Below are 14,719 nucleotides of genomic sequence, written 5' to 3'. Positions count from 1 at the left end.
CCCTCTCACACCAGCACACACCCTCACGTGCTTGCGCACCCACTGTGGGCACTGGTCATGAGGCATCTGACCCACCAGGGCTGCTGGCATTGGTCCGAGCTAGTTTTGGACACTTGGGCCAGTGACCATGCTCTGGAGCCCTGGACACCACCAGCCCTCCCCCTGCACCTGATGCCTGACCCAGTGTGCTGCCCTGGCTCGCCCATGTGCTCCGGGCACCCTTTTGTGGGGCAGGGGTGAGGACTGGCCTCAGGGTGAGCCCCCCGCTCCTCTTCAGGGCTCTGCCCTGCAGAGAGGGGGGCGCCCAGGAGGAGTGAGCCAGGTGGAGGGATCCCAAGACCACCCCGGTCTGGGCAGCTTGGCCAGGCTGGGCAGGGCAGGGGGACAGCCAGGATGCCTGGCGGAAGGGGCTCCAGTTTCCTGTGAGACAGGAGTAGGAGGGGTCCAGGGGGAGGGGTCAGTGCAGACCGGCTGGGCTGGAGGACCTGGCCTGGTGGCCCTGGCAGGGGTCAGGGGGCTGCGGGTCCTCACTCAGGCCCCGGATCTGCACACTGCAGCTGCTGGCTGGGCCGAGCCTGAGGCCCACGGCCGTTATCGCAGGGTTGGGGGCCTTGGCGCCCAGGGCAGAAGAGAAGCCCAGGACCGGGACACAGGCTGCCTTCCAGTGCTTCCTGGGGCCTCCTTCCTCCTGGTCCCCTCCTCCTGCCCTCCCCACCCCTCCCCCGCAGCCCTTATAGCCACATCCTGCAAGGAAAAACCCCAGACTCCCGAGCTGTGGGGCTGAGAGCAGCCGAGAATGCGCGTGGGAGCCCAGCCACCCAGGGCGCCGGGCTCGGCCTTCCTGCTCCTGGGGCTCGCGCTGGGCGCTGCGGCCCAGCTCAACTGTGTTGGGGACACCTACCCCAGTGGCAGCAGGTGCTGTAAGGAGTGCCAGCCAGGTGAGTGGCCTGGACGTGGAGTGGGGGAGGGGTGCCTACAGGGACCCAGGATGAGGAGACGGGGTCAGGGGACACAGGGACCTACAGATGGGGTCACGTGGTGAGGCACCGTGGGGCGAGTGGACTTAGGGCAAGCGGGTGACCTGGAGCCACGCCTGGGATGGGATGGTGGGCCAGCCAGAGGCGGTCGGGGGCTGCTGTGGGGAAGGCCAGGCTGTGGGGAGCTCTGAGCCCGGCCTCCCGTGGCAGGTTATGGGATGGAGAGCCGCTGCAACCACGCCCGGGACACGGTGTGCCGTCCGTGTGAGCCCGGCTTCTACAACGAGGCAGTCAACTACGAGGCCTGCAAGCCCTGCACACAGTGCAACCAGAGTGAGCACCGCCAGGCGCCCCGGCCCCGCTGGTACCCACTTCACACGGGGCCTCGGAGCAAACTCCAGACCACGCCGGGGCCTGCCCTCCCCTGCCCCAGAGTACCACAGTCAGCTGAGGCCACCCACGGGGCTCCTCCCCCTCCCAGAGGCTGAGTGGGTGAGACCCAGAGTCAAGGACCACAGAGGGTCCTGAGCAGGCTGGAGGAGGGGTGGGAAGAGCGGGCAGAGCTGCCACGGGATGACCCCTGGGGCTGTGTGGCCAAGAGGGACATGGCATCCGGGGATGGGAGAGGACCAGAGGCCACCCAGCTGCAAGGGGGCAGCTGGCCCTGGGGAGCTAGCTGCAGACCCTCAGCCTCGGTCCCCCAGCCTGCTCTGTGTCTCTGGCCTCCCCACTGACTGCGCCCACCCTACCCGACCCCCAGGAAGTGGGAGCGAGCCCAAGCAGAGATGCACACCCACGAGAGACACGGTCTGCGGCTGCAGGCCGGGCACCCAGCCCCAGGACGGCTATGGCTACAAGCGTGGAGTTGGTGAGGGATGCCTCTGGAACCATGTGGAAGGAGCATGTCCCTCACACGCTGTCACCTCCCCTCAGCACCCCGACCCCAGGCTTGGCTGAGTGCCCTCTCCCCCAGGCAGGTCAGGCCAAGACAGGGGCTGGGGGGCTCCCAGGTCGTGGCCAGTGGATGGCATGTAGGCAGAGAGGGGCTGCTGGAGGCCCTGGGGGGGTGAGCGTCTGGGCCCCCCAGGGGTGGCAGATGGGCAGAGCCTGCTGACTCTGTTGCAGACTGTGCCCCGTGCCCACCAGGACACTTCTCCCCGGGCAACGACCAGGCCTGCCAGCCCTGGACAAAGTGAGTGTCCCTGGGGCTGGACGGTTTGGGTGGCCTGGGGTCTGGGAGCCAGGGGTCAGGTCTGGGAGTAGGAAGCTGATGGCTGGGAGCTCCGGGGCCCGGCACCCCGTGACCCCTTCCCCCCCATGTTAGCACCCCCACCCCCCTGACGTTGGTCCCTGCCCCGCCCCCACGACCCCTGCTCGGCCCTGACCCAGCCTCCTCCCACTGACCTTCCTGCTGGGCTGGAGCGGGGAGGCCGTGAGACCCCAGCCCAGCCCGGGAGGGTGTGAGACCCTCACTCATTCACAGCTGAGAGGCCCCCGTCCTTGTTGAGCTGACCTGGTGGGGGCAGGAAAAGAGCAGGCAGGGGTTTGGGAGAGAGGGGTGCAGGCGGGAACAGGTCAGGGGAGCGGGTGTGGGAAGCAGGCTGAGAAGGCAGGGGAGGCCGGGGGAGGCCCAGGCTCCTGGGGGGTGGCAGGGACCTTGGCCTCTCTCCTCGCCGCCTTTGGGCTGGACTCTGATGCTGCCTGAGTGACCTGCTGTGGACCCCTGTCACCCCTCACATCTCCCTGGTCCTGCCCCAGTTCTCGGCCCGTCCCACTGGTGGGGGACGAGTGGGGTGGGGGACATTCTGGCCTGATCAACACCCCTGCCCCGCTCAGCTGCACCTCATTAGGAAAGCGAACACTGCAGGCGGCCAGCAACAGCTCGGACGCTGTCTGTGAGGACAGGAGCCCCCGACTCACACCCGCCTGGGAGACCCAGGGCCCCGCAGCCCGGTCCACCCCTGCTCAGCCCACCACTACCTGGCCGAGGGCCTCACAGGGGCCCTCCACGCCCCACGCAGAGCCCCCCAAGGGTAAGGGGGCCTGGCCCTCCCCCAACGCAAGGGGGTGGGGTGGCGGGGAGGGTGGGTGGAGCCGCCCGCTGGCCAGGTGCGGCCCTCCTGCGGTGGACTCCTTCCCTGGTGGACCCCACCCCAGCGGGCCCTGCCTCCCCGCAGGCCCTGAGCTGGCCGCCGTCCTGGGCCTGGGCCTGGGCCTGGGCCTGCTTGGCCCCGTGGCTGCCGCGCTGGCCTTGCTCCTGCACCACAGGGCCTGGAGGCCGACGCCCAACGCCCCCAAGCCCCCCGGTGAGTGTTCTCGGTGGGCCCCAGAGCGCGCTGCCTGCGGGAGGCTGGGACCCCGCCCACCTCCCGCCCCCCACCCCTCACCCCTTCCTCCTCCGCAGGGGCAAACAGCTTCCGGACCCCCATCCAAGAGGAGCATGCCGATGCCAACTCCAGCCTGGCCAAGATCTGAGCAACGTCCACTGGCGTAGAAGCCGGCACCCCCTCCGCAGGCCGGGGCCCCCAGACGCAGGCCGTCCCACCCGTCACCCCCGGCCCCTGGCGCCCTGTCCCCCCGCCCTGTGCCGTTTTAGGCGCTCCTGGGCCGGCACCCTGGGCCCTGCTATGTATGCTGTGCGTACTCCCCACCCAGGGTGGCCCCAATAAACGACGTTGGCAAATGTGGGCCTCTGACTAGGCACCAGTGGTCTGAGGGCTGCACACACGGGGGCTGGCTGTGGGGTAGGGGCTCCCCTGGCTCCCTCAGAGACCTGGGGCTGCTGTCCTGCTCGCTGGGCACCTCCCAGCGCCTCTGGGGAGCGTGGCAGCCAAAATAAGTGCATGGGGAGCCGCGAGCCCTGCCTGGCAAGCGCGATGCCAGCCCGGCCCGACGGACCCCACGCACCCACTCTGGGGAGCCGCGGGCCCTGCCTGGCAAGCGCGATGCTAGCCCGGCCCGGTGGACCCCACGCACCCACTCTGGGGAGCCGCGAGCCTGCCTGGCAAGCGCGATGCTAGCCCGGCCCGGTGGACCCCACGCACCCACTCTGGGGAGCCGCGGGCCCTGCCTGGCAAGCGCGATGCCAGCCCGGCCCGACGGACCCCACGCACCCACTCTGGGGAGCCGCGAGCCTGCCTGGCAAGCGCGATGCTAGCCCGGCCCGGTGGACCCCACGCACCCACTCTGGGGCTACTTGGGAGGGCCTGGCAGGGGCTGCTGGGTGGGAGGGAGCCCTGAGGAGGCCCTGGTCCCAAAGGGGGTTTTAGGACAACCCCTCAGGGTCTCTGGGGCCCCTCCCAGGAGAGGGCACGAGCGTCTGTTTCTTCTCAAGCCCCACGCCCTGTTAGACCTGAGTGTGTGGTGACCCTGGGACCCCCACTGATGCCTGCAGGGCCCCCGAGTCTCTCAGGGAAACTGGAGGCTTCTGACTGGGCTGGCCTTTCGTCCACCCTGGGCGCGAACAAAACGTGCAGCTTTATGTGAAAAGGTTCCCAGGCGGGAAACCCAAGCGTGCGTGGGCACCAGCGTGGGCTGTGCGAGGCCGAGTGGTCGGACAGGCCCGCTGGCTGGCACTGGGGGCAGCCCCTGCTCTGGCAGCTGCGCAGACTTGGGGCCGAGCCCGCCCTGGGGACACCGGGCTGAGCCGTGGGCTGTGGCCCGCCACCCCTCCCCCCCCACAGCGCCCCTCCGCGCAGGCGAGGTGGGCGGGTTAAACGGCTCATCTAAGGCCGGAGCCGTGGGCCAGCGAGGAAACACTCCACAGCCCACAGGCAGCCCATAGTTTGCGCCCTCGGGGTTTCTGATAGATTTAAGAGCTACTGCTAACCGAAATAAAAGACCACCGAGGTGCTGCGCGGGGGGTCAGGCGTGGGGTGGGGGTGGGAGGTGGGAGCAGAGAAATGCGACAGCCCAAGGCCCCCCACCGGTGGACCTGGCAAAGATGCACACCTCTGAGCTCCCAGCCTGCTACCTCCCTTCACCCACCTGTGGGCCAGGACTGGGCATCATCCCACAGGCCAGTGCCCTCACGGCGGCCAAAGGTCCGCCCCTGACACGTGTGCTGCCCCCCCCGCCCCCCAGCTGGCTTTCTCCGCAGAGCTGCCCTGGAGGCCCTCCCACCTCTCCTCAAACCTCTGAACCCTGGCTGGTCCCTTGGACCTCCCGGGGGCAAAGGGGAGACCGAACCATCCACGTGTTCTTGGAAAGATCTCGGGTTGCAGCAGTGAACACAATACGTCCTCTCTGCCCTGGAAACGGGCAGCAAACAGGCACCACTGGCCTGGGGCCTGTGGTCCCTGGGCAGTGTGCAGGCTGTGCAGAGAAGCTAAGGGACCTGATGAAGGGGCCTGGGGGAGGGGCCAGATCCTTGGGGAATGGAAGGTCGAAGGTCGTGGGCTTCCTCCCCAGACTTCCCAGCTGCGAGCCCCCCACCTTGCCCCCAGCCTGGTGGCTCCACCTCTGAAAGCTGACGGGTGGGTGGAAGGAGGTTGGTCACCTTCACTTTCCTCGGTTGCTGCCGCTAAGCACGCTCTCCACTCCTGTCTCTGCTGACAACCGCCCCTCCCGTGTGAAACCCCGCCAGAGCTCCCCCCACCCCCTGGGGGGCCCACAGGCACCCACCCTGGCTCCTCCCTGCTCCAGGGCCCCACCTGGCTCCCCATCCTGCCCCACAGCCCTCCAGGTTAACCCCTGGACTCTGCTTGGGACCCTCTGCCCCCTGGACGCGCGTCACTTGTGTGAGCTGAGACAAATGATGAAAAATGTGACGAGCTGCTCAAAGAGGATAGGAAAATACCGCGAGCAGATAGAAACCATCTCCCCCGCAGCGCCCGGTTACAGAAGCTCGCGGTAACCCAGTGCCTGTGTGGGAGGGGCCTTCCGGAGCCTCAGGGACAGGAGAGCAGGCGCAGGCCCCCAACCCCGTCGGCGCTTTTGCCTCTTGTTACACACAGCCCTGCCTCTGGTTTCCTGCTGCTGTGGGTGGCAGCCCCCCTCGGGCAGACAGCTGCCCCCTGGTGCCTGATGGGCTGGCCCAGCTTTCAGAAGGGCCAACAGATATGATCTTGTCAGACAAACGTCATTTGTAGGGGATTTATCATATTTTCTCAGGCGCTTACCAGAATTGGGGTGATGCCGTCCTGGTACAGACCGGACTGCTCAGGCCTTGAACATGGGCAGAAGGGCCAGGACTGCTGAGTTCTCCACTCCTGACCTTTCCCTGGGGTCCCGGGATGGCTCAGACCCTCCTCCCCATCTAGGAGCTGAGCCGAGGCCTGGGGGGTCCTCAGACAGGGTGGCCTCACCTTACCCCCTAGCAGCCAGAGCTGTCCTGGAGACCCCTCCCTCTCCTGCAGGGCCCAGCTGCTTCTCTGAGGAGGGCCCTGCGCATCCTGGGACTTGAAAACGATAGTTGAGTCACAAAACTGCTAATCCCTGTCATTTTCCTCTGAAAAGGACAGATGCCCCATCAGGCGAGGCGGCAGCTGCAGGTCTCAGAGGGTCTCAAACCAAGTCTTCTGGGTCTGCCCAGGTCACCAGGTCACAGCCGGCAACACACCTCCAGCCGGTGGGCGCCACCAGAATCACATTCCTGGCACCCCACTGCCCACCCCTGCAGCGTTCCCAGAGGTCTCCACCCGCTGCCCCTCTACCAAGCCTCAACTGGAGGGCTGAGAAATCTGGGGAGGCTTCCTGGGGGAGGCCGGGCCCCCAAGCCCTTTGGTGCCAGGTGGGGAAACTGAGGCTCAGACAGACAAGAGACAGTCTCACGGTGAGTTGGAGGCTCTCTGTGGCTCAAGAGCTCCGTCGGGGCCGGCCTTCCACATCCTCCAGGATGACTGGATTTGTGTGGGGAGATCTGGGTTGACATCTGCCCAGCAGAGTTGCAGCCTGGGCAGCCCCCTCTTCCCCCAGCGTCAGGGTTCAATCAACGCCCTGGCCTCTCCTAGCCAGCTCTTCCCAGCAGGCATCAGCGAGGCTGCAGCCCACAAGTGTGTGTGTGGCTATGGGGGGCTTGCATGTCAAGAACCCAGCCAGGCCCCGTTGGCCAATTTGGGGCGGGGTGGGGGGGAGCTTGTTCTAATCTCCAGAAAGGCGGGGTGCAGGGGGCTTGTCCTGACCCCTGGATGGGTTCTGAGGCTGCTCAGTGCTGGGATTCGAGGACTTCTGGTAGGTGTGGGGTGTGGGGTCTGGAGGCTTCACAGAGGACGAAGTGTCTCATCCCACCTGCTTTGGGCGTCAGAGAAGATCTTTAAAAGCCCGTGGAGTCCCCCGGAAGAAGCTGGAGGTGGGGAGGGGGCTCAGCCAGGAATGGTCCCTGCTGAGTCCACCCTTGTTGGGGGCGCACCCCACCCCAATGACTCAGGGCACTGTCTGCCACCCCGCATCCGGTGCCCACGCACACTCCAGTTCCTTCAGGCCCGGAGGCCACAAGTTTTACATAGAAAACATTTCTGACCCCCTCCCCCCGCCCCCCCCCAAGGATGTGGCTGGGTATACGCGGTGTTTCCCCCGACAAGGCACACACATTTGGGTCATATTTAGTTTCCGGATAAGAATGCCCGGGCCAAAGGGCATGATCACTTAGGAATCCCCCAAGGTCACCCCCCATGTGGGTCTCCCGCATGCCCCCTCGTCCGTGGTCAGGTGCTCTGCAGCCTGTGATGGGACCTTCTCTTCTCCCTTGGGGTCCCTGTGGGCATGCCAGATCTCAGTTCCCTGACCAGGGATCGAACCCGGGCCCCTGGCAGTGAAAGCGCAGAGTCCCAACCACTGGACCACCAGAGAAGTCCCATCCCTTGAAGTTTTTAAAAAAAGAACTTATCTTTTATAGCAGTTTTAGGTTCACGGCAACAGTGAGGGGAAGCCTACCCCCCATAAATATCCCCGAAGAGTGTGCAGTTGTTACACACGACGAACCTGCACTGACAGGTCATGTCACCCAGAGTCCCTAGTTGACACCAGGGTCCCTCCGTGCGGTGCGTCCTGTGCTTTGGACAGACGTGACAACACGTGCCCACTGCTGAAATCCCCAGAGCAGTCTCACTGCCCCAAACCTCTGCCCATGCCCTGGATTCCGAGTCGCAGAGTCTTGGGGGGTCCCCCATGGGAACAATTCCTCGGGACCCCTTGGGGAGTGGCAGAGGCGGGGCGGCCTGCGGGGCGGGGTCTGGGCGTGTTCGGAAGGGGCCGGCCTCCTAAAACCGCGGAGCCGCGCGCGGCCATGGGTGCCGCGGGTGCCATGGGGGTGAGGGTCGCGCGCGTGGCCCTGTGCGGCGTCGCGCTGCTCTGCGCGCTGGGCCTGGCCCAGCACCCCCCCGGGGGTCTGAGCTGCGACCCCGGCCGCCATCTGCATGGGACGGGGACCAGCGCGCGCTGCTGCCGCTCGTGCACCCCAGGTAAGGCGGGCCGGGAGCCCCTGCGCGGAGGGCAGAGCGCTGCGCCCCGTCCCCCCGTAGTTTTCCGAGTCCAGAGCCCTGATCCCAGCGCAATCCGGGGAGGCGGAAGCCGCCCAGACCGGGCCAGTGGCCTGGGGGGTGGGGGGTGGGCGGGGGCAAGGAGTGTAGGAGCCTTCCCCAAGGCAGGTCTGACGTCCCAAGGTGGAGGAGGGCTGTCCCCGTTCCTTCCGAGTGGGGAGTGAGCCCTTGGCCATCACTCAGGCCACTTCTTGCCCAGTTTAGGGTTGCACCCCTCTTTCTCCCAGCTCCCTGCCTCAGACCTGCATCTATGGGTGAGGGGCAGGTGAAATGGGTCAGTTTGGGGACAGATATTGCAGGGAAAACACCCAGAGTGTCCCCCTGCCAGGACCTGGGGAGTGGGAAGGGGGCTCTGAGAGTCCAGGTCTCAGTGCGGCGGAGCCATGGACGGCGGTCAGGGAGGGACGGGCAGGCTGCCTCAAGGGTCCTGGCAGCTGAGGGCAGTGCAGGACCCAGACAGGGGAGGGGGAGTAGGTCTCCCAGGAAGGAACGGCTCAGGGTCACATGCCGAGTCATGGCCATCATGGGTGGGAGCAGCTTGGGACGGTTGGGGGATGCAGCCAGGCCTGGTGAGTGGAGGAGCTGGGCGCCCAGGAGGGAGGGACACAGCTGGGCCGAGCCAGGGTCCTGGCTCCCAGACAGGTGTGCTGCCCGCTGGGGCTGCCCTGCCACCCCCATTTCCCTGGAGGGCCAGGAGGGGGGCATCCAGGGGAGGGCGGCTCGGCCCAGCTGCTGAGAGGGCTGCTTGCCCCCTGCCAGCTGAGGGGGTCTGTCCCGAGCCGGACTGCCAGTGTATCCAGCCTGAGTTCCACTGTGGAGACCCCCAGTGTAAGAGCTGCAAGTACTACTCCTGTCCGCCTGGCCAGGGGGCGTGGCCTGTAGGTAAGTGGCAGGTGGGGGTGGCCCGGGCAGGCCAGGTGTGCAAGGAAGCTCGCAAGTGGTGGGCACGGACACGTCCTCCGGGCAGGTGGGCGCCAGCACTGGGGGTCTTGCAGCACCCTGGCGGGGTAGGGGGGCGCTCTCTGGCTTTAGCATCTCAGCCCACATTGGGGTCACAGTGCCTCCTGTTGGTGTGGCTCTGGGAGCCTTTCCTTCTCTCTCTTGGCCTGAGCTTCTCCATCCAGAGACGATGCCCCTAAGCGCTGGTTGTGAGGAACAGTGGGGGTATCCAGAGGCTGTCTGGCCCTTAGGCCCTGGCTCTGACTACGCCCAGGTCCTGCACTCACCCTGACCCGATGCGGGGGCGCCTGGCTGAGCACATGTGGGCCGGGAGAGTGAGGGCGGAGGGGGGGCTGTGTGAGGTTGGATGGCGCCGGGCCTAGAGGCAGCTGGGGCAGAGCCTCACCCCTCTCTCCGGGACCCTCCCCGGTCTCCCGCCTTCCGGCCTCCGGACCGAGCGAAGGCCCAGCCTAGCTCTTGCGTGGCCTCGGCTTCCACCCCTTCCTCCCACCACATACACTCTAGCCTCTGCAGGCAGGTCCCTCCCCTCCCCCATATCCCCATCAGGGACCCTCCACTGAGCCCAGAGTCATGGCCTGCCCTGCAAAGGGGCACCTGGGGGACCTGATTTATCCCAGGTCCTGGTCCTGTGGCCACCTGGGGCCCCTGTCAAACAGATGAGGTGGGGGTCTCACCTCGGCCACACCAGCTGCCCTCGCAGCCTGTGTCCGTCTGTCCCTCTGTCTCCAGGGAAGTTCAACTTCGGCTTCGAGTGCTTCGACTGTGCCGCGGGGACCTTCTCTGGGGGCCGTGAGGGCCGCTGCAAACCTTGGGCAGAGTGAGTCCTGGTGGGGACTTCCAGTGGCCGGGTGGTCCAGGTGGGCTCGAGGGTGGTGCCTCTGCTGTCCCTTCTGGTGCAGTGACCGCCCCCCCCACAACGGCTCGGAGGGCAGCAGCCTTGCTGAGGGGCTGCTCAGGTGGCCGAGGGCTGACCGAGGGCTCTGTGTCTGTGCGTCCCAGCTGCTCCAAGCTTGGGTTTCCCACTGTGTTCCCCGGGAACAAGACGCACGATGCCGTGTGCAGCCCAGGGCTGCCGCCCACGGAGCCGCGTGGCCTGCTGACCGCCGTCCTCGGCCTGGCCGCCTGCATCCTGGCCCTGACCGTGGCCCAACTCAGCCTGCACGTCTGGCAACTGAGGAGGCAGAGAGCACGGCCCCCAGGTCAGTTGTGCCCTGGGGACGGGGAGGGGGGCCCCTGCCTGCCTGCTAACCGCAGCCCCTCTGCAGAGACGCAGCTGCTCCTAGAGGCCCCGCCACCCCCGCCCGAGGACGCCTGCAGCTGCCAGCTCCCCGAGGAGGAGTGGGGCGAGCCACTGTCGGAGAACAAGGGCCGCCTGGAGGACCTGTGGGTTTGAGGCCCGGAGCGCCCGTGCCAGACCCTCCCGGAGCTGGCGCAGGCTGGCCCGCAGGAGCAAGGGCTCTGCGCCCTGCCGTGGGGCCCCGGCTCTGGGCCCGGCCCTGCTCCCCTCAATGGCGGAAACAGGTGGGGGATGGTGACAGTGACCAGTGCTCCGGATCACGCAGGAGAGGAGGCAGCTGTGGCTGAACCCCAGGGGGACAGAGGCGCACCGTGGCTGCCTGCCTCTCTTGCTGGCCCCGCTGGGGTGGGGCCCGTGGCTCCTTGGTTCCCAGGACAGGAGGCCACGGGCACAGGACCTGGCTGCAGGCGGCACCCAATAAACGCTTGTCCGGTGGCCTGAGTGGCCGTGTGCTGGGAGTGGGGAGGGGACAGGCTCCGGGGTCTCCCCCGCCAGTTCTCACAGCCCCCTCCCAGCCTAGGTGGGGGGGGGTGGGGTAGAAGCTAGGGCCATTCCAGTCCTAGACACAAGCCCACAGCCGAGACCACGGGGCGACCTGCTGTGCTGCACACCTGCCCTCTGTGCCGCTGGGCTGCCCCGCCCAACACTTGTCCTCCAGTGGCCTGCCTGGCGCTTGTTGGGACACTGGGTTCCTTGGTGTGTGTCTGGTCTCTGGGCCACCGCTGCTCCGGCTTCTGGTTCCGGGCTGGCCGCACATCCTGCTGGCCCCATGGGGCGCCGGCCCTTGCGTCTCTGGGGTCCCCAATCCGGGGCAAGGTCAGTTTCTATACCCAACACTTCCTGGAGGATGTGGACAGCCTCAGAATGGCCTGGTCCCGCCCTCTCTCCAAGCCCTCCTACTGGCCTCCGTCACCTCACGGGTCCCTCGGGGCGGTCCTGGGGTCCTGCCCAGCAGAGGCGAGCAGTAGTTTTTCAGCCTCCTGACAGGGCTCTGTGGCATCCAGGGCGTGGCAGGCAGTCTCAGCAGCTGCACTCTCCAGGTGCCAGCACACCTGGCCACCTGTCTGTCTGTGGCTCAGTGCTCTAGCACAGCACCTCCCCCACCTACCATGCCCTCCCCTCCCACCTGCACGCTGCCCAGGAGAGCCCCTTGACCCCGACCCAGTCCCAGTGGGCAGGTGGGCCCAGCTCACAGAAGGCAGGTGGAGGAGAGAGGGTTCTGCGTCGCCCTCCACCCCCCACCGCATGGGGCACTGCCCACTTCCACCCCTGGAAGGAGGCGGGGGGTGGGGGGTGCTCTGGGACCACCCACAGGGGAAGGACCCCTCCCTCAGCCCCTTCTCCCAGCCCCTCGGCTCCTGGCTCTGGGCAGCCCCTGGGGCCAAGTGAGCGACCTCAGGGGAGACAGCCAGGTGTTCCGGGACCTGCCTGCCACACCCCTTGGCCCCTCTGTCCTCAGGCCAGATCTCCTGTCCTGTCAACCCCTCCCCCACACACCTCTGGGTCCCTTGACTGCCCCACTCCCACGTATAGGAAAGGGGTCCCCAGCCCTGGCCCAGCCCCCTGCTGAGGCTGTGAGTCAGGTGTCGAGTGCGTTCTGCTGACGCAGCGCGGAAAGTCCTCGCGGGCGGCCTGCGTGGGACAAGCTCCCTGAACGTCAGTGCGGGGCAGCGGGGGCAGTGGGGTGAGGCGAGCGGGCGGGGGATTCCTGCCCCGCGGAGGGGCGGGGACGCTGGGACTCGCCCAGCCCAGTGGAGGGATTGGGAGAGTGAGGCCAGGCTCATGGGGGGCCGGGAGGGGGTTCTGCCCAGGGAGCTCAGCGCTTCGGAAGGGCTCCGCGGAGCCACTGCCACCGGAGCCGCCACCTCCCTCCACGCTGGCCTGCTGTCAGCAGAGAGGCCTCTGCCCCACCAGGCCTGCCCGGACCCTGGTCACCGCCGCTGCATCTGCTCCCTCCCCTCTCCCTTCCTGCTGGACTCACCTCCCTCCCCAGCTGGGGTCCCACAGAGCAGGGAGGGGCTGGCTTCAGGGCCAAGGCTGGAGGCTCTGCTGGGGCACCCAGGCCCAGCGTGCACAGGCTGCCACCAGGCACTTTGGTCGGGTGGCCTGAGCAAGTCCAGGCTGGGAGGAGGGAGACCCCCCAGGGCGGCAGGAGGCGCAGGGGACTCAAGGGTGCCGGCGCGTGGGGGACGGAGGGTGCTGGTGCTGTGAGGGGCTCCCCACCCCCACTCAGGCCAGCTTCCTGGAATGGGGGCAGATATGTGCCCACCTGGGTCACCAAGCCCAAGAGGGACCCCAAGATGAGACTCTGCCCACGCCAGCTCCACACCCCTCGCTGTTTCCCCCGGGAAACCACCCCCCCCCCAGCTGTAAGGTCGGATCTTAACAAACGGCACCGCGAAACAGAGGAAAGCTTCAAGTGAGCTGTATTAGGGAGCGCTCCTGGGCGAGGTGCACTGGTCCAGAGATTAGGGAGCGCTCCTGGGCGAGGTTCGCTGGTCCGAGAGAAAGGGGCCAGAGAAGTCGCGCCCAGGCGAGGGTCGGGCAAGATTTTATAGGGGAAGAAGGGAGAGGGGTGTGGTGAATCCGGGAGGACGCAGGGTATTCCTTATTTGGTGGTCTTTTCGGGTATCCTGGGGGACCGTTAGTCCCGCCCCTCGAAAGGCGGGAAGGCTGGGCTGGGTTCAAAGTCCCCAGGTCAGTTCCTGGAACTGGGTGGTCCGGAAAGTCTCCAGGGCAGTTTCTGGAACTGGGTGGTCCGGAGAATTTCGGTCTGATACAACCTGGGAATCTGATTGCGTTCCCCTGCCTCGGGCCAGTTGGCCTTACACCAACCAGAGGGGCCCTCCAGCTGCTCCGGAAAACCACAACTCCTCCCCCTGGGGTCGGAATCCAGTGTCAGTTCAGCCTCAGATAAGGGCCTAGAGGCCGTCCTCTGTTCCCAGAAGTGCTTCCGCCGCAGCCACACCGCCTCACCTGGCTGGAAAAGGCCCCTGACCCTCCCTCTACTGAGACCTGGACTCAGCCACTGTGAGACACGGCCCCTCCGCAAGCGGACCGAGAGACCCCTGAGGGGCATAGGGAGGGAACCCACCCTAGCAGAACTGGTTGCCAGCCCCTCCCAGCCCCAGTCCTAGGGCAGCTTCAGGGGGCCTTCCAAGGGCAGGTGGTCCCTGGCTGCCCCCTGGTGCTGGGATGCGAACTCATCGATCAGATAGGTCCATGGTGCTAAGTCTGGCCATTCAAGGGCCCTGACCGGGACCTGGGCCATCACTCCTCCCCGGCTCCCCCGCCACGGTTTCAGCAGCAGGGCCACTCCTCCAGCAGCTGGGCTGAGCTCCCACCCCGCTGTGGTTTGCAGGGCCTTGGACGCCCCCTTCCCACCAAGAAGTAGCCACACCTAGGTGGAGAGGCAGACATCTTCGCAGGACGCTTTGGGGCTGAGGTGCTTTCCAGAGACAGTGATTCGGGCCATGGCTGCTCCAGACCCCTCTTTTTGGAGACGCGTTCCAGGGAAGAGGGGTGTGAGGGGGGTCCTCTGAGTCCTCAGGGCTCCGTGGGCTCTTTGGCCAGGGCAGAACCCTGACTGCCAGGCGCTGAGGGAGGCCCCAGTGGCTGCCAGGGTGAGGGCCTCCAGTGGGGGCTGCAGGGATGGGTCCCTGGGTGGTGCTGGGTCCAAGCAGGCAGACAAGGGGGAGGGGAGGCAGAGGCCCTCAGCTCTCGCCTAGGATTACGAGCTCCAGCTGCAGTGCTGGGCAGCCCCGTCCCAGGCACTAGGAGTGCCCCCTCCCCCCCCCCCGCTCCCCCCCCCCCCCTGCTGAGGCTGCTCCTCGAGCTGCTGCAGGGGGCCCAGCACATCATTTGCATGTCGGGGCACCTTCTACCTCCAGATGCCCAGGTGCCCCACAGCCGACAGTGCTCCAGACTCAGCTCCCTGCCCACCTCTCCCTGGCAGCCCGCACAGTTCTGGCAAGGACACTTTGGAGCCCGATGGGGGGCTGGGTGGG

At 66.8% G+C, this 14,719-nt stretch overlaps 2 protein-coding genes across 2 annotated transcripts; both read left to right on the top strand.

Annotated features, from left to right (window-relative positions):
- Positions 1 to 796: 796 nt before the first annotated feature.
- On the top strand, positions 797 to 3,452 carry TNFRSF4 (TNF receptor superfamily member 4; the record flags this gene model as incomplete). Its single annotated transcript, XM_079923607.1, has 7 exons — positions 797 to 938; positions 1,188 to 1,310; positions 1,738 to 1,845; positions 2,103 to 2,169; positions 2,814 to 3,010; positions 3,155 to 3,283; positions 3,382 to 3,452. 7 exons carry the CDS (start codon positions 797 to 799, stop codon positions 3,450 to 3,452), a joined length of 837 nt encoding a protein of 278 aa, XP_079779733.1.
- Positions 3,453 to 8,202: 4,750 nt separating this feature from the next.
- Positions 8,203 to 10,931, top strand: TNFRSF18 (TNF receptor superfamily member 18; the record flags this gene model as incomplete). The annotated part of the gene is made up of 5 exons (XM_079938326.1): positions 8,203 to 8,377; positions 9,215 to 9,337; positions 10,145 to 10,232; positions 10,415 to 10,614; positions 10,681 to 10,931. The coding sequence occupies 5 exons, from the start codon at positions 8,203 to 8,205 to the stop codon at positions 10,806 to 10,808; spliced, it is 714 nt and encodes a 237-aa protein (XP_079794452.1). The 3' UTR covers positions 10,809 to 10,931.
- Positions 10,932 to 14,719: the final 3,788 nt, after the last annotated feature.

This window comes from Stenella coeruleoalba (assembly GCF_951394435.1).
Source record: "Stenella coeruleoalba genome assembly, chromosome: 1".
Classification (NCBI taxonomy): Eukaryota; Metazoa; Chordata; class Mammalia; order Artiodactyla; family Delphinidae; genus Stenella; species Stenella coeruleoalba.
The sequence above is the reverse complement of the archived record's forward strand: the minus strand, read 5'-3'. Positions and strand labels throughout refer to the sequence as shown.